This window comes from Saccopteryx bilineata, chromosome 8 (assembly GCF_036850765.1).
Source record: "Saccopteryx bilineata isolate mSacBil1 chromosome 8, mSacBil1_pri_phased_curated, whole genome shotgun sequence".
In the NCBI taxonomy this organism is placed as follows: Eukaryota; Metazoa; Chordata; class Mammalia; order Chiroptera; family Emballonuridae; genus Saccopteryx; species Saccopteryx bilineata.
Genome location: NC_089497.1, coordinates 40,078,267 through 40,100,226, shown reverse-complemented (window position 1 = coordinate 40,100,226; position 21,960 = coordinate 40,078,267). Strand labels below are relative to the sequence as shown.

Below are 21,960 nucleotides of genomic sequence, written 5' to 3'. Positions count from 1 at the left end.
TAACTTACAAATAATGAATAGGTCTATTCTCTGAAAACAATTTGGTTGCTTTATTCTGTTATTGGGACATTTACAATAGCTCAGCTCTCTGTCCAGACTTCTCTGTCCTTAAAAAGGGATCACTTCCAATAAAGAAAATCATGAGAGCCTTTAAATAAAGCTAGTAAGTCCTCTAAAATTTGGGAGAAAATTTCATTGAACTTATCTTAGTATAGTATATTTAACTTCAATAGTTCTTTTACTTCTACTTACTCATGAATCAATCAAGAGTCACCCCTAATTAAGACTTTTAGTTTCCTGATGGCAGTGTGAATTTAACACAGGTCTCAAATAAACCAATCAAGATTTTGTTCTGATTGCATCTCAAGTATGAATAGTCTAAATTTAATTATTTAAAATCAAAGCAAAATACACAATTTAAGTAAGTTAATGGTTAGAATGATACCTTTTTCTATGAATTCCCAAATAGCAGTGGGCCATTAAAACAGTTGACTTCCCAAAAGTTTAGCATTACATTTGAGTTAATGCTTCAGTTTTTCACATGGTTTATGAGGTGCTTTAAAAATATTTTGGTGGTAATATTAAAAAGTTGAGGTTCATTTCAGATTTTCATGAGTTGATAGTGATAATTCTTTGGAAATGATATGATAATATAGATTGGCACTTTGTTACATCATCTTGTTCAAACACAATGATGGACTGGCTATAAAATTTCCAAGCTGTTAAAAAATAAATTTCCTAAGTGTTTCACACGCAAAAGGATGAGGGGACACTGCCTGATATCTTCCCTGTTCCCTCCAAATGTCTGTAATTACCTTCAGCAAGCTTGAGAAACTGATTTTATAAGCAATCTTACTATAACTGAATCTCAACAGCAATTACTGAGTAGCCTCTGCCCAGAGCAGTTTATTAAATATCAACAAAGGTTCAAAGGAAGTAGTAGTCATGGTTTCCGTTTCTAAAAAGCGTATAATCAAGAAAATAGAAAAATTGGAGACTACAAATAAGTACAAATACTAGGTAATTTTTATTATGAATCAGTTCTTATAACAATGCTAAAGATTCAAAGCAAAGAAAGATAATAAGAAGTTTATGGGTAGATAGAACCAAGTGAAATTATACTACAAAAAAGTCTTCGAAAAGGTGTGAATTAGTTCTCTCTAGACTACACAGAACATTTTAAAAGGCCAATATTTGTTTTATTTTAATCATATATACGTATGTATTTGGTATTGAGTGTTGGTGACTAGAATAAAGCTAACTTTTATATCATTTAATCTGCTTAAAATAATTCAATCAGTATTAGAAATAGCTCTGAAGGAACTATTGTATAACTTAAGGTTTTGTTTTGCTTTTTTGGATTCTTTCTGAAAACAGTACTAACTCTCCCAGTCAGGTAGTTTAGTCAAAAATCAGAAATAAGTAGCACTGAGAATTAAAGTCAGATGATTTTAAGTCCTTTTTGAAAAATCACATACTTAATGCACTGATTCTGCTGATAACATCATCAATAAAATGCAACAAAATTCAGCAGCTTTATTGTCTGGAAATTACCCCTACATCTTCCAAAGACCAGTGTTGGTTTATACGTATACAAAATGTCTAAAATAAACTTTCTTAAGAGTATTCCTACAATTCACAGCAAGTCAAAATAACTGAACCTCAGTCCTCAATTATAACAAGATTGTTAGATCCCATTTGATTCTACTTAAAATGAATTAACATGATTCTGAAATATTTTTCCTTCATGTACCACTTATTATGTCTTATTTAAAAAAACTTATTAAGCATCTCTGTGCTAATTACTATGGCTGATACAGAGATGAATAGAACATACAGGTAGTCCTCGGGTTACAACAATCTCGACATGTGATGTTTTAAGTTTACGATGCTTACTCCCATAATAACTTTAAAAAATTGATATGTGAGTGTTTTGGCTTATGCCATTAGTGTCATATTTTTACACTCATTTTTTCTGTTACTACAGTGCTGTATAGTACAGAGTATTTATTTACTTTTCCTTTTTCTGTGGCTTAGTTGTGTTTTTATGTTCTAGATTATGAATTTACAACTGTGTTAGGATAGGTAAGTGACTTAGGTTAGAGAGTGTTTTGACTTACACCAAAATTCGGGTTACATCACTGTCGTAGAAACAGAACTGTGTCATAACCTAAAGACCCCTTGAATAAAGACATAATGGCTACTTCAGTGCCATGGACTACAAAACACTATTAGAGAGGCCAAGCCTTCCTAATTTTCACATTTCTCAGGTGAGATCAGAATTACTTATACTATTTACGTCTCCGGAGGACACTAGAAACTGAAGGAACCCTAGTAACTAAGTTAAACTACTGTCTTTGAATTCACTTAAGTTCCTTATTGGTGATCAAGTTTACACAGGAAAAATAAAATGATGTATCATAAAAATGTATTAACAGTATTAATAGCAAATAACAAAAATAAATATTAACTCCTTAATTCCAGAGAAAGTATAGCATTATACTGTCGTCATATAAATAGGAATTCATCAACTTTAAGAATTTCTATTCTTTAAAAATCACTATTAAAAGAATGATAAGCAAGAGAATGGGAAAATATTTCCAAATCACGTATCTAACAAAGAACTTGTATCCAAAATGTCTTACTCTGCTAGGGCTGCTAAAACAAATTACTAGGGACTGGGTAGCTTGAAGAACAAATTTATTTCTCATCATTCTGGAGGCTAAGAGTCCGCGCCTCCTATTTGTCTATGACTTTGGTTCCTTTGGTTCGTGGTGAGGGCCCTCTTTCTGTTTTGCAGACAGCTGTCTTTTTGTTGTATTTTCACATGGCAGAAAGCAGAGAGAGAAAATAGGCTCTCTTCTGCCTTTTTATAAGGGCATTAATTTCATCATGAGAGCTCCACTCTCAAAACCTAATTACCACCCAAAGGCTCCATCTCCAAATACCATTACATTAGAAATTTGTGTTTCAAAATATAAATTTGCCTAACCAGGCGATGGCACAGTGGATAGAGCATTGAACTAGGATGCAGAGGACCCAGGTTCGAGACCCCGAGGTCGCCAGCTTGAGTGCGGGCTCATCTGGTTTGAGCAAAAAACTCACCATCTTCAACCCAAGGTCTCTGGCTTGAGCAAAGGGTTACTTGGTCTGCTGAAGGCCCGTGGTCAAGGCACATATGAGAGAGCAATCAATGAACAACTAAGGTGTTGCAATGCACAACAAAAAACTAATGATTGATGCTTCTCATCTCTCCATTCCCGTCTGTCTGTCCCTCTCTCCGTCTCAGGAAAAAAAAAAAAAAAGTAAGAAAAGAACAAAATATAAATTTGAGGAGGGGGACAGAAACATGTAATCCATAACACAAAATATAGTGTGTCCATAAAGTCATGGTGCACTTTTGACCAGTCACAGGAAAGCAACAAAAGATGATAGAAATGTGAAATCTCCACCAAATAAAAGGAAAACTCTCCCAGTTTCATACCTATTCAGTGTAGTTTAATGTGGGCTCACACACAGATTTTTTAGGGCTCCTTAGGTAGCTATCCCGTATAGCCTCTACAGACTCATCACTGACTGATGGCTACCAGAACGGGGTTTCTCCACCAAACTGCCGGTTTCCTTCAACTGCTTATCCCACTGAGTAATGTTATTCCTATGTAGTGGCGCTTCATTATAAACACGCCGATATTCACGTTGCACTTTGGTCACGATTCCAATTTAGCGAGCCATAGAACACACTGAACTTTCCTCTGTACCGTCCACATCTTGACTGGCATGGCCGTGGGCTGCTCCTCTGTATACACGGTGTTATGTCATCATCTGCACATGCGCACATGCTGCCACATCACCCTACAGAAACTGGGAGGGTTTCCTTTTATTTGGTGCAGATTTCACATTTCTATCATCTTTTGTCGCTTTCCTGTGACGTGTTAAAAGTGCACCATGACTTTATGGACACACTGTAGTTTAGAAACACATGAAATTCCTACCTGTTATCAAGTTTTAGAGTTAGAGATGTGCTCTCCAGGTATCTTGATTTCAGTTACTAATTATGCCATATTTCACGTAAGGCTTTCTTTACCCTATCACCTTACTACTCTTTATAGTTTTATAGATTCCTATGGTTTTTCTCAAAACTCATCTTTCCAACACATCACTGTTGTTTTTCAATAATATTTTATGTTAATCATCATCAGTTGTTGGTTTTCTCCCCTGGATCTGAATATTTTATTTTCTAGAAATTACCAGTAGTTATGGACTTTGGGGTCAGGGAGGAGGGAGGGTGGGAGAAAGATGATAGATGTGTTAACATTTTTCTTCTAAATTAGAGTAAAACTATCTGACCTAGTGGATTCTTCAAGTAAATGAGCAATGAGTATTTCTAGCATTGAGAGGAAAATGGTTTTAACATACATATGCCGCGTATCCATGGGGGATGCCTGAAACCACGGACCGTACCAGTCCCTATATATACTACGTTTTTTCCTATACATGCACACCTATGACACAGTTTACTTTATAAATTAGGCACAGTAAGAGAGTAACAATAATAATAAAATAAAATAACTATAACAATACATTGTAATAAAAGTTAGGTGACTGTCTTTGGGGCCATTATTAAGTAAAATAAGGGTTACTTGACCACAAGCACTGATACCAAAACAGTCTGATAGCTGAGATGGCTTCTAAGTGATTAATGGGCAAGCAGCTTATATAATGTGGATACCCAGGACAAAGGAATAATTCATGTCCCACATTGGGTAAAGTGGGTGGTATGAGATTTTATCACACTACACAGAACGACAGACAATTTAAAACTTATTAAGTGTTTATTTCTGGAAAATTTCCATTAAATATTTTTGGACTATGCTTGTCATGGGTAACAGAAACTGTGGAAAGTGAAAACACAAATAAGGAGAAACTACTGTACTATTTTGGAAATATAAAATAACATAGTTAGTTTAGCCAGCAATATGACACCAATTTAAATGTAAAAAATTGGTGTTGGCCTAGAGTATGAATGTCCAGGTTCAATTCCCAGTCAGGGCACACAGAAGAAGCGACCATCTGCTCTCTCTCTTCCCCTTTTCCCCTCCCGCAGCTCATGGCTCAATTAGTTTGAGCATGGCCCAGGGATTGCCTGTTTAGTCTGAGTGTATCAGTCTCAGGCTCTAAAAATAGCTCATTACTCAAACATTGGCCCTAGAAGGGGTTGCCGGGTGGATCCCAGTCATGACGCATGCGTGAGTCTGCCTCACTACCTCCCCTCTTCTCAACTAAAAAACTAAATAAAACTTTTAAAATGTAAAAAATTTTCACAGCATATTCTATTTCTTTGCATATATTTTATGAACACATGTATACTACAAAGTATATAAAAGTACCCTTGTTACAACAGTTATAGTTATGGAAAAAAATTGGAAACAACATCAATAGGATGAAATACTATTTCAGCCATTAAAACGAATATAGAGCGGCCTTGGCCGGTTGGCTCAGTGGTAGAGCGTCAGCCTGGCGTGCAGAAGTCCCAGGTTCGATTCCCGGCTAGGGCACACAGGAGAAGCGCCCATCTGCTTCTCTACCCTTCCCCCTCTCCTTCCTCTTTGTCACTCTCTTCCCCTCCCGCACCCGAGGCTCCACTGGAGTACACTGGGGATGGCTCTGTGGCCTCTGCCCCAGGCACTAGAGTGACTCTGGTCGCAACAGAGCGACGCCCCGGAGGGGCAGAGCATCGCCCTCTGGTGGGCAGAGCGTCACCCCCTGGTGGGCGTGCCGGGTGGATCCCGGTTGGTGCATGCGGGAGTCTGTCTGACTGTCTCTCCCCATTTCCGGCTTCAGAAAAATACAGGAAAAAAAAACAAAAAACAAACAAACCAAAAAAAAACGAATATAGAGACAGAAATATTTCTCAAACTTGAATGTGAATTAAAATTCACCTGGTGATATAGCTAAAATACCCACTTCCTCCAACCCCAGAGATTCAAATTAGGTAGACTTGAAATTGTGTTCAAGAATCCTCATTTTTAATAATCTAAAGCATTTGATAAAGGTGGCAACACTGGCTCTAAAAAGAGCACTGGTCTGTAATAGCAGTGAAAAGAAACCAAAACAATTTTTAGAACAATATGTATTCTGTGACCACATTTATGTTTTTAAAAAATATTTGTAGATGTAGATATGAATAACGTATGCATGAAAGTAAATTCGTGAAAAAAGTGTGAGGTCACAATGGTGATCTCTAAAAAAGGGAATGATCTATTAGAATAGAAAATAAAAGAGGACTTTCACAATTCATTCTATGAATTTCTGTAGTATTTTGGGTTTTGTTTTTTTTTTTGGTTCCAAGGATATATTAATATATTAAATAGATAATGTTAAGAAAATAAAACATAATAAAAAGGTAAAATACATTTTAATGTCATGAGTTAATATCTTTTTCCTAAATAAAGTGTTACTTTTATAGGATTACCATCTGAAAACTTGACAAGCCGGTGGTATTTCTTAATTACTTTTTGACTACATGCAAGGAATTCCTTTTAATTTCCCTCATACTTCTGCAGGCCTCCATGCATCGTCCTGGCAGCTCAGTAATAGTTCCCACTCAAGGAAACTGGCTCTTCACAAAATCAGGTCTCATTCTCCTGACTAACATATATATTTAGAGGGAAAATTCTCAGGGATGAGTTTTGGCATTATTACCACAAAAGCAATGGTTAAGCAGGGTAGACAAATGTGGCTAGCGAGAAACTATTTACTGCTTTGGTTTTCCAATGGTGAGTCATGGTGACATTTGGGGGCATGACCTGGCTTTGTAGGTCACCAGACCTGGCTGTGAAGGCTGAAGGCTAATGACTTCAAGTAGAAATTAGTTTAAAGTTGACATGTTATCAATTGAAGTGAAAAATTAGAAAACATGTAGAAGGCATGCTATCATGGCATGAAGCTGATTAAATAGTAATTATACACTTACATATAGATTTCTTGGTAACCAGAAAACAGTTCTATATAACTTCCATTCTTATATCACAACATTAAATAAAACACAAAAAGCCACATAATTAACATATGAAATTATAATCCATTAGTCATAAATTGTTTTACTGATGTATAATAAGTTTAGCCTAAATTATTCTTAAAAGCTTTATAAAGAGTTATTTCATCTCCAACTCGAATTCTGACTGTCCTAAGCAAAATGATAGCAACTAGCCTACCCTTAGCAATATTTTATAGAATCAGCTTTACAGCTAGAAGAGGAAAACAATTAGGTCTTTCACTGCTTAATGTTAGAGATGAGGACAAAGTCACAATATTACTAAATGGTCTGACTACCAGAGTCCAATGTTGTTATCCATTGCAGGTGCTCTCTAATCAACTTTCTTTCTAAAATTTCCATTACTTTCCCACAGAACTCTATTTCCACCCAGGTTTATGCTTTTGATAATTCAATTTACTACAAGTAAAATTACTCTAATCGGCCCTGGCCAGTTGGCTCAGTGGTAGAGTGTCGGCCTGGCGTGCAGGAGTCCCAGGTTTGATTCCCGGCCAGGGCACAAAGGAGAAGCACCCATCTGCTTTTCCACCCCTCCCCCTCTCCTTCCTCTCTGTCTCTCTCTTCCCCTCCCGCAGCCAAGGCTCCACTGGAGAAAAGTTGGCCGGGGCGCTGGGGATGGCTCTATGGCTTCTGACTCAGGCGCTAGAATGGCTCTGGTTGCAACAGAGCAATGCCCCGGATGGGCAGAGCATCGCCCCCTGGTGGGCATACCCGGTGGATCCCGGTCGGGCACATGTGGGAGTCTGTCTGACTGCCTCCCCATTTCCAACTTAAGAAAAATACAAAAAATAAAATAAATAAATAAATAAAAATTACTCTAATGAACAGAGTGATTTTATAACATGCTTCAAAAACTCCTACCTTCAAAATCAATCCATCCAGGAAGGCTTCTCTGACTTCAAGGATACTAAAAACTGCAGTTGTAGCACAGCCAACTCAAAGTTTTCAAGAAAAACCAATTCTGTCTTTATTTAGCAATGACTACATATATAGCCAACATATTTTCTTAACTAAAATCTAGAATATATAGTCTGAACCAAATGATTTTTTCTAATGCATAACTTTTTATAAATATTTCACTTGAAAATATTAATAAGTTATATAATCAATTGATTTTTACAGACAAGAATAAAAATATACATAATTAGAACTGTCCTAGAAAATTACCAACACTATTCTAAATACATTCCTAAAACCGAACCTAGGATCCTCTGGTTAATTGCTGACTTTGAGGGGAGAGGAAGACAGCTATCCTTCTGGAGCAGATAAGAGCTCCAGTTAAAAATTTTGTTGACATTTCACACTACTTGTTAAGTTCATTTATTTGCTAAAATAAGTATGAGGCTACACCCTCTATGTGAAAACAAGAGGTCAGAGAAGATGGCACGTCTTTACCCCTAATCCACTCAGGCAGCTTTTGGAAGATGACAAAGCTGGTGCCCATGGTCAGTGAGTGCACCTGCCACGGACTTCTCCCTGCACCTGCTTGGGAAGTAGACTGAAATATGGTCAGTATCGAAACAGAAACTGAAAATATCTTAAATATATTTCCTTGAAGTTTTTCCTCCAAACTGAATAAATCAATTGGTGGGCAAATAATTTGCCTTATTCAACTTGAAGATACAAAGCACATTTTAGGAATAAACTATTACAGAATATTTCCATAGGTAATAAAAGTTAATACGGGGTTAGAGCCCCAACAGATTGCATGTGATAGAGGAAACAAAACAAAACAAAAACAAAAGAAAAAACTAAAGCTACGAATAAAAGTATTCAAATATTTTGATGGTTTAAACTTTCCCAAGTAGAGCTATTAATCTAGGATAGAACTTGAGATAGAAGCACAGAATCAATACTTTCACATGAATGACTATAAACTGATTGTAAAAGAACATTTTTTAAACTATCACAAATATAATAGAGAGCTCAATACTCACAACCAGACTTCTAAATGAAATATAAAACTTTGTTATTGAATTTATAAAAGTTAAAATTTAGATGTTGAATATACTGAAAAGAAACAAAATATATATATATACTCTAAAGAAAACAAGCTCTTCATTATACCCTACCCAAAAATATTCAATTAGTTACTTTTTTTTTTTTTTTGCATTTTCTTTTGCATTTTCCTGAAGCTGGAAGCAGGGAGAGACAGACAGACTCCCGCATGCGCCCGACCGGGATCCACCCAGCACGCCCACCATGGGGCGACGCTCTGCCCACCAGGGGGCGATGCTCTGCCCATCCTGGGTGTTGCCATGTTGAACCAGAGCCACTCTAGCGCCTGAGGCAGAGGCCACAGAGCCATCCCCAGCACCCGGGCCATTTTTGCTCCAATGGAGCCTTGGCTGCGGGAGGGGAAGAGAGAGACAGAGAGGAAGGTGCGGCAGAGGGGTGGAGAAGCAAATGGGCGCTTCTCCTGTGTGCCCTGGCCAGGAATCGAACCCAGGGCCTCCGCACGCTAGGCCGACGCTCTACCGCTGAGCCAACCGGCCAGGGCCCAATTAGTTACTTTTTAATTTATATAAAAATGTGTATTTTATAATGAATGTCTATACTAGACTCTATGTCAATAAAACAATGTCTTCAGCAATAGCTTTAGTAAAAATCTGTACCCTAGTACAGTGTTCATTTGTCTTAGTCAGAGAGTCCACTATTTTTTTTCTTACCAATTATAGAAAAAATCTGACCATCTAAATGTTTCAGAGAAATGATTACATATTAAACAATATTTAATATATCATAACTAGATAATATTTTGAAACAGATAATTACATTTCTTAGTATTTACTTTATTTTATTTTAAGTGTACTCACAAACACTTACCTGATATAGAAGGTCTTTTTGAGGCAAAGGAGATCTTTCTTCATACACAGGAGGTGGTTTATGTGTGGGTGGAAGGTCAATCCTGCATCAAAAGTTAAAAGATGTGACTGCCCCATTTAGCAAAAAAAATAGTAATGAAAAAAAAAGGGGGAATGGGAAAACAATCAAGGTTTGCTTAAATTTTAAGGATATTTTCCTCATACTAACATTTATATATTTGGATATGTTAACATATTTAATTTACTTCTTATATTTCCACTAACCTATCACAGATGGAAAATTAAGTAATCTGGTTTTAAAGTGTCAAATGTTTAAGACAACTTAATAGATGTATACTTAAAGAAGCAACTCAAACATAAGTTTTTTGCAAAAAAAATAAATAAATTACTAAACATGTAATATAGTATATGATCAATTTATTTTTGTATTGCACATTTTTACACCTAACTGTGCCTACCAACATTTTAAAGTTAGTAAAACATGTGTAATGGAAGGCACCTTCCTCTAAAGTGTCATAAAAGTGATTTAAAAGACTTTATCTTAAAATAATAAAAAAAAGTTGACAGGACTTGGAAATACTTCCAAAACGAACTTTTAAAACTAATTTTCAAAAGCATAGCCACTCTTAGAATAATCACCTGGAGACCCTGGCTGACTGGCTCAGTGGTAGAGCATCCACCCAGCTTATGGAAGTCCCAGGTTTGATTCCAGTCAGGGTACAAAAGAGAAGCAACCATATGCTTCTCCTCCCCTCCTCCCCCTTCCCCTTCTCTCTCTTTCTCGCTTTCTCTTCCCCTCCCACAGCCATAGCTCCATCAGTTGGAGCATGTAGGCCCCTGGTCCTGCATAGGCTCCATGGAGCCTCCACCTCAAGTACTAAAAATAGCTCAGTTGTGAGCACTGGCCCCAGACAAGGGTTGTCGGGTGGACCCCAGTCAGGGCACATGTGGGAATCTGTCTATCTCCCCTCCTCTCACTTTAAAAAAAAAAAATCACCATGCAAATTAGTATTTTCAATCTGCAGACCATTATAAATCATGCAAGCTGAAATAAACAAAGGGACCATTTACAATCTTAGGGAATGTATTTCTTTTTGCCAAAATGACCTGATACATTTTTAAAGACCAATATTTTCATGTATTTTAAACTGCTAAATTATAAGAAAAATAGAATTAAATATATCATGTAGCTCTCTGCATTTTAGAAAATAATTTTTATATATTTTCATACTTTAAAAAATCTCAGGTAAGTAATTTTCAGTACTTCTGATAAGTAAATCAAACAAAAATGTTACCTATATTATAGAATGAAGAGGATGAAAAATAGAGGCAAAGGTATTCACACATTCTTTGTGGTCTAATAAACATCCCAATGTAGGCATAAAATAGTATTTTAAATGAACAGAATTCAAAAAATAACTAAAATGGTTACATTCATTTTCCAGTCTTCTACAAAATTATGTTTTTGAAATTACAGAAAATCCTCAGCTAATGTGGGAACTAAGATGAAGTTAACCACGTTAGTCACTCTTGAAATATTAAAGAATTCATTTTACAGATATTGCACTGAAAGAGTACTTGACACTTTTTTTATTTAAATAAGTTCATTACTTTCATCTAACAAAAATCTCAGGAACTTTACAGCTCCAAGTTGCCACAGGTCATTTAGGTGAGAAAACTGAGGCTCAAGAGGTCCCGTAACTTGTTCATGGTCATATCGTAAACATGAGAAAGCTGAGACTAACCCCCAAGTGTCTTCAATGCAAATAAATAAATAAATAAATAAATAAATAAATAAATAAATAAATCAGTATTGTAACTGTGCCAGATTAGAGACACAAAGCTTTTATAAAGACAGAATACATTTTTTGAGAGCCAGCCTATGCCCGCATATAAAAAGTTTAAATCTGCACAAAAATTAATGCCATTTTTATAGAACTTCAAAGGCCATAAACACTACCTTATTCTTCTCTTATCAAAACCAGGTGATGTAAGTAGAAAAAGTATTATTCATATTTCATAGATGAAGCAACAAAGCTGTTGATGGAATTAAATGAAATGGGACATTGTTTTTTTTATTCTACAGCAATGTGCAACTTCTGATTTATAATTCTATCTCAATGATTAGGTCAAAAACACTGCTTTTTCTTTAAATAAAAAAGATGTCCATTTTATAATTTTCAAAACCAAAATTTTGTAAGAAAAAACGTTTTACAATTCGATGTATTTAAAAACTCTCATCACTTGAAAATTAAGTTACATGTATACATAAGACAAATACAATCTGAAGAAGCAATTAAACTTCTAAGATATTTTATGTCTTTCAACTACTTCATTAAAGACCTACATTTTTATTTAGAAGGCAGAACAACAGAGAGTATCCTGATGTTACCGTTTGGAAAGGTGTCTAATATACTGCAGGTGAAAAAGTTGCCTAATATATTTGTCTCTAGGGAACCCCTGACAGTTACCAAGACGTATTTTGAGATATTCTGATGAAGCCATGGTTGTAGCTGAAAGATCTAACAGTACTTTTACTTTCATCCCTGTCACTTTACATATGAGTAGCTATAAAGATATAACTAAAGACTGACACATACTGAATATTCATAGTTGAAGACAGGCAAAAAGTTACCTACACTTTGTCAAGATAGGATGGTCTAGTTTTTCGAGGAGTCAGCAGCACAGTCACAAAGACAGCAATGATGAGAAGGGCAAGGACAGCTCCAATTACAGCACCAGCGATGGCTATGGAAGAGGTCTGCTTAACTGGGACATCTGTAAAGTAACAAAAATTGAGCTTTTGAAATAATTTTAAAGAGTTCTTGAACTTGCACATCCTAATTTCTAAAATGTGCAAGGACTATTTGATTGAAGTAGTCATCCAACGGCAAGCATAGCGGACCCCAAACTTGACTACTTTTGTAGTATTATGCTAACACCCTTCGTGTTTTTAAGACGTCACCTTAGCACCCCACCTTTGTTTTCTCAAGTTATGAAAAGAATATCCTCAGCCAAATATCAACAAGGGAATGATTCTATTCTCTATGGGCAAAGAATATCTGTAAGAGAAAAGTAGAGGAAAGGATGAAAAATTCTAAGTTCTTATTCTAAAAAGTGATAAAACAAAAAAAAATTCAGAATTTTTTAACAGAATTAACAAACAATATAGATATTCACTACTTTTATTCTATTTAAGTATAATAAACATTCTATTAAAGAAACTAAAAACCTTCAAGGGGCAAAACATCAAAAAGATCCCAGACTTAATATAGTAAAAAACAAACAAACAAACCCACACTGTTAAACTTAAAAGTTTTTAAAATCAAAGTTATATTAAAATAGTAGTTACAATTTCCCTGGATTCATGCACATTTAATAAAAAGTAAACTTAAGACAGTGTCTCTGTTACAAAACTAAATGAAAATTCTTCCTTATCTCGTAGCTAGATGCACTATATCATTTCTGAATATCAATTTCTAATTCCTAGCCTTCACCACAAACTCTTTAAGATTTTAAAATCTACTTAACAGTCAGAATTTCACATAATCCTTAAAAATTAAGTCTATTTCATTAACTCCCAAATAAGGAAATTTACTGAAATTATTATAACTATATATTTTCAAATATAAGTATTATATGGCAATACCACCAATCCTAAATGTGCATTACTGTGAGAGTTTTAGCCACATTAAGTTCAATATCTAAATTTTGTTTCAAAGTACCTTCAATATAAATATTTTACCTCCCCAGTAAGATATTTTAAGATAGCACTCTATACATGAAGATACCGTAGTTCTAAAGTTAAATATTCTGTCCAACATCATTCAAATAATGAGCAGTAAAGCACACAGAATAAAGCTAGGCTAGGTAGGGCAGAGCCTCCACATTTTTGCCCTTGTTGGGAATTGTTTTTTGGAATAGCTAATGTAGACAGACGCTCCTTCTGGGTCACTATTTAGTAATGAAGAGCTCGTAGTTTTCAGTTAAACTGACATCCCTATATACTCTTAAATTGCAATTACTATTGGGATCCAGAGTGGCAAATTTAAATGAAATTAAAACACTATCATTATTGAAATATGATTTACCCACTTATCATCATAGTAGTCAATATACATATTTAGAAATGTTTCCTAACTCTTTATCAGAATGTGTCATGAAGTGCTTTAGATTACTAAAAAGAATGCTTTCTTTACAACTGTAAAACTTCTTCAGCAAACTATATAAAAAAATCCTAGGTTTATCAATGGGTCATTTTATTATTAGCTCCATACTAAAAATCTTACAACAGTGAGTGCCAAGTTATCCATTTCAATAACCTTTCAAACACTGAATAGTCTAAAAATAGTAAAGTGTATAATTTCTTTTAAACAATATGACCAGTTCAGTCACTCAGGATGTTACCCTCATTTGTTAATACACACCTTGTTTTTCTTCCTATTGTTAACATTTCTCTACTCCCTACTATCCACTTGAGTATGTGCTAGTGAGAAAAGGATTTAAACCTAAGCCAGTCAGCTATTACTCTGCCCTTGTAAATGTGAGAAATTGGGAGGGCTTAGTGGTAAAATTCTATTCTACACTATCACTTTTCTACCACAATATTATAGCTTTGTCCTCAGTCTTTAACAATAGGACAATTAAAACCTGTCAGGTTAGCCCTGGCCGGTTGGCTCAGCGGTAGAGCGTCGGCCTAGCGTGCGGAGGACCCGGGTTCGATTCCTGGCCAGGGCACACAGGAGAAGCGCCCATTTGCTTCTCCACCCCTCCGCCACGCTTTCCTCTCTGTCTTTCTCTTCCCCTCCCGCAGCCAAGGCTCCATTGGAGCAAGGATGGCCCTGGCGCTGGGGATGGCTCTGTGGCCTCTGCCTCAGGCGCTAGAGTGGCTCTGGTCGCAACATGGCGACGCCCAGGATGGGCAGAGCATCGCCCCCTGGTGAGCAGAGCATCGCCCCTGGTGGATCCCGGTTGGGCGCATGCGGGAGTCTGACTGTCTCTCCCTGTTTCCAGCTTCAGAAAAATGAAAAAAAAAAAAAAAAAACAAAACACCTGTAAGGTTATGTGATCAAACTCATTTGACCAAGGTCATATACCTACCTGAGCATTGGCATAAATAAAAAATCTCAAGGTGTCAAGTATGCTTGTTACCTATTCCACACTAGTTATTCTAAAGCAGCGGTTCTCAACCTGTGGGTCGCGACCCCGGCGGGGGTCGAACGACCAAAACACAGGGGTCGCCTAAAGCCATCGGAAAATACATATTTATTATACAATACATTTTTATCCACAGGTTGAGAACCGCTGTTCTAAAGGTTTCCCTCTAATGGATTTTTTCTTTTGCTAAGGAATAAAACAGCCCTATGATTTTTATCCAAGTATACAGAATTTAAATGAGTTACTGTTTTGATGACAGTGGCAAAGTTAATACTATATTTATATTAATACTTCTAAAATTATTTTTCAAAAACTCAGATTAGTTCAAATTAAGATTCTCAATGTACAGATTATTATAAATTCATCAAACCTCAAATCACCTCCAAGAAAGCCATTCATTTAATCTTAGCATAATACAAAATTTGGTAGTACTTTGTAATTACTGAAACATAATCAGACTTTTAATATCCTAAAGTAATTCCTGACTCTGAATATATACTACTTTTAGTATCCTGAAGGAATTCTCATGTCTAAACACGTAAAATTTTCTAAACATTTAAATTATGGTCTACTTACCCAATTCTGTCCCATCAGTCTTTTAATTACTAGCTCTTGGATTTTTTAATTTGAGACATGACTGTATTTATACCATGACACTTCTTTCCGTCTTAACTTGGGTATATTTATTTCATCCATTTCCATTCATTCTTTATTTGTATCTATCCTCTTGTTTGCACACCTCTTCTGAGTATCAGAATAGGCTAGAAAGTACTGAACTAAGCAACTGGGGAAAAAAAGCTATCTTTTTTTACCAAGTAGATAATCTACTTTATATAGGTAAATTGATGGTTAAATATATATGTGAGGTGTATTGCATATTTCCATTTTTTTATTCTTCTCTTGAGAAAAAAGAAGATATTTAAGGGCATTAAGAGATAATGAACACTAGTATGAAATGCAAAAAACTGAAATTTCTTGCATTCAAGTTAAAAAATTTTGGTGAAAATTTAAAATTTAGTCCCAGCACTGCCTCCCCCACATCCTTACCCACATAATCCAACAGACTCTATAATCCAACAAAAATTACTACACTGAGAAAAAAATTAAGCAAATGTATAAAAATTTGGCCTTTTTAAATATTAAGCTAGTCTACTGAATGAATGACATGAAGTAACATTACCATCGCCTAACGAGATGATCTACTACTATAAGTCTAAGTCTATGGTTACGAGCAGCAGAAATCAAAAAGACAAAGTGTTAAAATATTTAGCATTAAACGACTGGTACATGTATCTGTCAAAAAAAACAGCTGTCATTACAGCACCTGCATTAACCCATATACATTGGTAACTCATCTACAAAAACAGAAAAATAGCATTCCCCATTCAACAAAAGTATACTGCCCATAATTAAAGACATACAGTTACGAATCATACTGAAAAAATTAAGAGATATAAGAAATAGCTCCCATTACTTTTTGAAAAAATATACACATTATAGATAATAAACTAGTTTGTCTTTATTACCATTAAAAATATTGAAAGCAATTCAAACACGTGCTCACCTAATTTGCAACTGAAACTAAGGCATAATATTTTATTTTTTTACTGTTTTTTGTTTATTTATTAAATTTAATGCAGTGACATTGATAAATCAGGGTACATATGTTGAGAGAAAACATCTCTAGATTATTTTGACATTTGATTGTGCTGTATACCCCTCCCCCAAAGTTAAATTGTCTTCTGTCACCTTCTATCTGGTTTTTTGTGCCCCTCCGCTCCCCTAACCCCTTTCTTCACTCCATCCCCCCCTCCCCCCATCCCCCACCCCTGTTGCCATCACATTCTTGTTCATGTCTCTGAGTCTCATTTTTATGTCCCTTCTATGTATGGATTCATATAATTCTTAGTTTTTTTTCTGATTTACTTATTTCACTCCGTAGAATGTTATCAAGGTCATAATATTTTTAAAAATTTAATATTGCCTGACCAGGCGGTGGCACCGTGGATACAGCGTCGGACTGGGATGCAGAGAACCAAGGTTCAAGACCCTGAGATTGCCAGCTTGAGTGTGGACTCAATGGGTTTGAGTGAGTCTCACCAGCTTGAGCCCAAGGCCGCTGGCTCAAGCAAGGGGTCACTCACTCTGTTGTAGCCCCCCAGTCAAGGCACATATGAGAAATCAATCAATAAACCAAGGAACTGCAATGAAGAATTGATGTTTCTCATCTCTCTCCTTTCCTTTCTGTCCCTCTCTCTGACTCTCTCTGCAAAAAAAATCTATACACTAAAATATGTTTATAGTTAACTTGCTAAGACCATTTAAAGTGAGTATAGAAATCTACATTCCCTTTTCACACATCAAAATACCCATTCCTAATAATGAAATGAAATGTTTTTATAATTTTTCCCTTGGTTCCCTTCACCAAAACTTCAGTGATGCACGATTCGTAAGTAAATGTGATACCCTACAAACTTATCTTCCTACCTTTGGTTTGCTCCCTAATACATATCACAGTATTACCAATTTCTCAACAGCCTCTTTTAATGCTTATCTTTTCAATGACATCTAAGTCTTTCTACCCAACCAAATGTTTATTTCACTATTTTTAAATAAAAGTCCTCTGTTTGAGTCAGGTCAGTCTCTTTGGCCACTCATCCAAAAAATTAGAGTAACCTGTGTCAGGCCTTATGCTAAGTGCTAGGAATGCAAGGATGAGTTTTACATAGTTTCCGGTCCTCATAATAGAGAGCAAAATCCCCAAAGTGGGGTACAGAATCCATTAATATATTTTCCAGTGAAGTGTAGTAAGAGCTTATCACATACCCCAAAAAAGGGAGAGAGAGAGAGCATTTGATAAAAATAAACATTGTACTAGTATATATGGATGGGCAATGGTAGTCCCATTTGGTCCATGCACCAGGTGTTAACCTGTCACACAGGGTATCCATTATATCCTATGGGAAGTATAGAATGGGATGGTTCCAGAATGATATCATATAGACAGTTACACCTTCACTTGGTTATTCCCTCTTAGCACAGTAGCAGCATCATGTGACAAACTGTGATGTACGAGAGCTCAGCTGAATGAACATATAGCATATCTTAGTCAAAAATGTAAGAAACAAAAGACATGGGTGCCCAGTGATAAGTGACCACCTGACACATGAACCAAGTGAGGGTCTCACTGCTAATCCATGTTACATTTTAGTAAATTAGCATTTCTCCCAGTAAATATTCCTCTAAAGAATGGGAGAATGAGATAACCCAATAATATAGGCACAACAACAAAAACCCCAAAGAACCATCAATGCAAGTGTTACTTCAATACCTCATACACAAACTTTATCAGTTACATTATAAAGTAAAACCATGGCAATCTAAACAGATGTGACAACACGTAAGGAGACCAAATAAAAATTTACACTCACTCTTAACAAGAAACCGCACACTATACCCATACTATACTGAAATATTAATAGTAGCGAATGTGAGGGGGTGAGTTTATTGTGATTAGCAAGACCCTGAAAGACCAAATATCTTGAACATAAGACACGCTCTCTAAATGGTAGTTGGAATGAAAATTATTGAGGTCCCCAATAATACACGTCGTTGCATTTGAATCTACTTGTTTTTGAAAGGTAGCATTTTAGCTATCATACCTAAAAACCAACTATCAAAATATATTGAACTTTGAATCACACCCTTTGAGTCACTGAATCAAAAAGTATAAAATCAAGATTAAAAAAACAAAGCACATTAAATCATGAGGTTTTTTAACCACATAATTTTTTACCACATTTAATTAAAATGCTTTAATGAGGAAAAAAGTTAACTTTTCATATGGAGATAGTTTCACCAAATATTACTGCTTTAGAAAACAAATTGGTATTTTTAAAATATTTCATCAGATGTTAAAACTTCTTTTTAATATTTTATAATGCATAGAGCAAACTTCTATAATAGTACAAATATAATTTATAAACTTACACATATTAGGAGTATATGATAATTTTCAACCAATAAATACAGAAAAAGGTTTTGAAGGCCACTGATGTAAAGAAAGGTAAAAGCCAAAATAAAATGTAAACTTATGCTAAAGTAGATGAAAGCTGGCATAAAAGAAGATGGCAGCAGTTATTAATTCTAAAGAGAAACTTGAATATGGACTTGTTTCTCAGTGTGGAAAGGGGAATTTCAGGTAAAGGGAACAGCATGCACAGAATTACTCAAGACATCAAAACACAATGTATGGTAAAAGAACAGTTAACAGATCTAGACATTAAGTAGATTGTGTTAGTACATCTAGGCTTTGAACATCCTATAACTGCTAATAACAAGTTACTGTATGCCTATTATATGCAAAAATATATCATCATTTAATATCTTACTTTCTTAAATTAAATCTTTTATCTTATCAAGGCCTCTAGATCAACTATTCAGAAAATACAGAGGTGTGACTGGCATAATCCAAATTGGGAAACAGTAGGGCAAATGAAGCCATTTCTTCAACAGATAAATTGCAAGGAAAACAATGGAGGAATAGGGGAAATGGCATATGAAGAACACAAAGATTAAAAGACATTTCAATCAATCACAATATATGGATCATGTGCATACTAAATAGGTAAAACTGAAGAAATATGTGATTAGAAATCTGAACATTGGATACTTGCTATAAAACTTTTTGGTGTAATAATGAATCTGTGGTTTCTTCTTGCTAATGTTCCTTATCTTCTGGAGGTATATGATACATTTACAGATGAAATAATGGCAGGAGGGACAATGTGGGTAGGAATTTAAATGAAACAAGACTAACCATGAACAGGTAATAACTGAAGCAGGTACAGGGAGGTTCACTTTATTTTCCTATTCTACTTCTATATAATTTTCCATATTTTTTTAAAAAAGGAGGCCAAGGTCTCTAGATCTAATTACCTCAACTTTTAAATCAAACGATCCCTTCAATATTGGTTTTCCATGAGTTATTTCTCATAACTGAGACTATGACATTAGGTGTCGTGTCCATATAGAAATAATAGGCATGTAAGCAAATGAGGCCTTAATCTTGCTTTGAAGATAATTTATATTTTAAAAGTTATTCTACTAAAGTCACTTTCATTCTGCTTCATCCACAGCGCCCAGCCAGGAAAATCAAAAACAAAAACCTGGCAGCTATTAACTGAAAGGAAAAGAAAATAAAACATCTCAAATTTATCCATTTAAATTGAATTAAACAATTATTATCAAGGTTCAAAAAAAAAAAAAAAAGAAAGAAAAAAGAAAGAACCCCAGAGTATATACAGCAAATGCTTTCGTAAGCTATGTCTGGTTTCAAGATCTTGGTAGAAATTTATCACAACTCAACTAAAAAACAAAACAACAACAAAAAAAACACAGCTTACTGGAATATAACAGAAGAAAACAGAAAGCAGTTTTTAAAAAGTTGTATTATGCATATACTAGTCTAAAGATTCTTTTATGTAGGTTTTTTTTTGTATAAGAGGGAAAATAAACTTAATTTGGTCAAAATATTATTTAAAAAAAAGAGCTGTTTGCTCTAACATAACTTAAGGTTTAGAAAAATAATTATAATTTTAAACATCAAAAAAAATAGAAAGGTGATTACAATTAGCAACAATGGCATTTCAAACCGAAGTAGGTCATAATCAGTAAGTGAAAACCACTAAATGCCAACTTAAAAAATACCTTATTAAACGTTGCTTTCAAACTGAAAGTCAACCTATAAAAATTAACTTATGTCAGTCACAGCAAAAGCATTTAAAAACTATTGTAGCTAGAAAGATAACTCATGATAGTGGAAATCATATTCAAAATGTATACATATTATTAGATAGGAATTAAATGATTAATACAAAACAAAGTTTATAATGGTTAACACATACCAACCTGATAGAGTCTTACTTGGAAAGAGAAGTTAAAATAGATTTCTAAATCCCACAAAACATAATTTATTAAAGAAAAACTAGGTTATACACACAGAGACACAAAAAATATCATAGGATCTAGCAAATAAGGACAAAGAAGGTAATAGAGTCATCGGTTTCTAGAGAATTTAAGAAAAATTTTTATTTTAAAGATTTATTGTATGACTCTTGGGGCTAACATCTAATAAGAAAAAAAAAACAAAAAAAAAACATCTAATAAGTAAAACTTGGCAAAAAGAAAAAACATTTCCAGTACAAAATAAAATTTGATCCAAATCTAATACACACACACACACACACACACACACACACACACACACTTGCATGCACGCTTATTGGGATCCACCCGCGCCCTGACTGGGATCCACCCGGAAACTCTCGTCTGGGGCCGATGCTCCTCAAGCTATTGAGCCACTGGCTGTGAGAGGGGAAGAGAGAAAGAAGTGGGAGAGGGAGGGGAAGAGAAGTAGATAGTAGCTTCTCCTGTGTGCCCTGACCAGGACCCCAATATACCAAAATTTTGAAAAAGTTTTCTATAGACGATATATTTCTAATTAACAAGTAAACAGGAAAAATAATTTGACCAATAAATCATTCCCCAATTAGAATAAAAAATTCAATAGCGGTACTTCCTTTCTTATGTTTTACAATGATTACTATAACAGTTTCTTACTTGTTCATATGCTTTGTTTTAGCAGTGTCTACCAAAAGCAAAAGCAAAATCAAATCAGATGTTTTCACATATAAGATTGCTATATTTTTTTCAATTTCTGCACTTGCATATAGTACTTTCTACATCTCCTTATGTTAAACATTTAGCCAGCGTTATCATTATAAAACTCTAATATATAGCTATCAGAAGCTATTTAGAATAAATAGAACTTACTACTGAAAAGTCATAATATTAATATTAGACTTATCAAATAGAAATCTTTTAGGCATATGGTATAATACTAAATATTTCAACTTCAAAGTA

General features: G+C 35.0%; 1 protein-coding gene across 1 annotated transcript in view; it reads right to left on the bottom strand.

The window, feature by feature from the left end:
• The window catches only part of NECTIN3 (nectin cell adhesion molecule 3), a 119,942-nt gene that overhangs the window by 40,038 nt on the left and 57,944 nt on the right, over positions 1-21,960 (bottom strand). Inside the window, exons 6-7 of the mRNA XM_066240892.1 lie at positions 12,519-12,657; positions 9,881-9,962 (exon numbers count right to left, since the gene is read on the bottom strand). Coding sequence (XP_066096989.1) covers positions 9,881-9,962; positions 12,519-12,657 — 221 coding nt within the window. The remainder of the gene's footprint in view (positions 1-9,880; positions 9,963-12,518; positions 12,658-21,960) is intronic.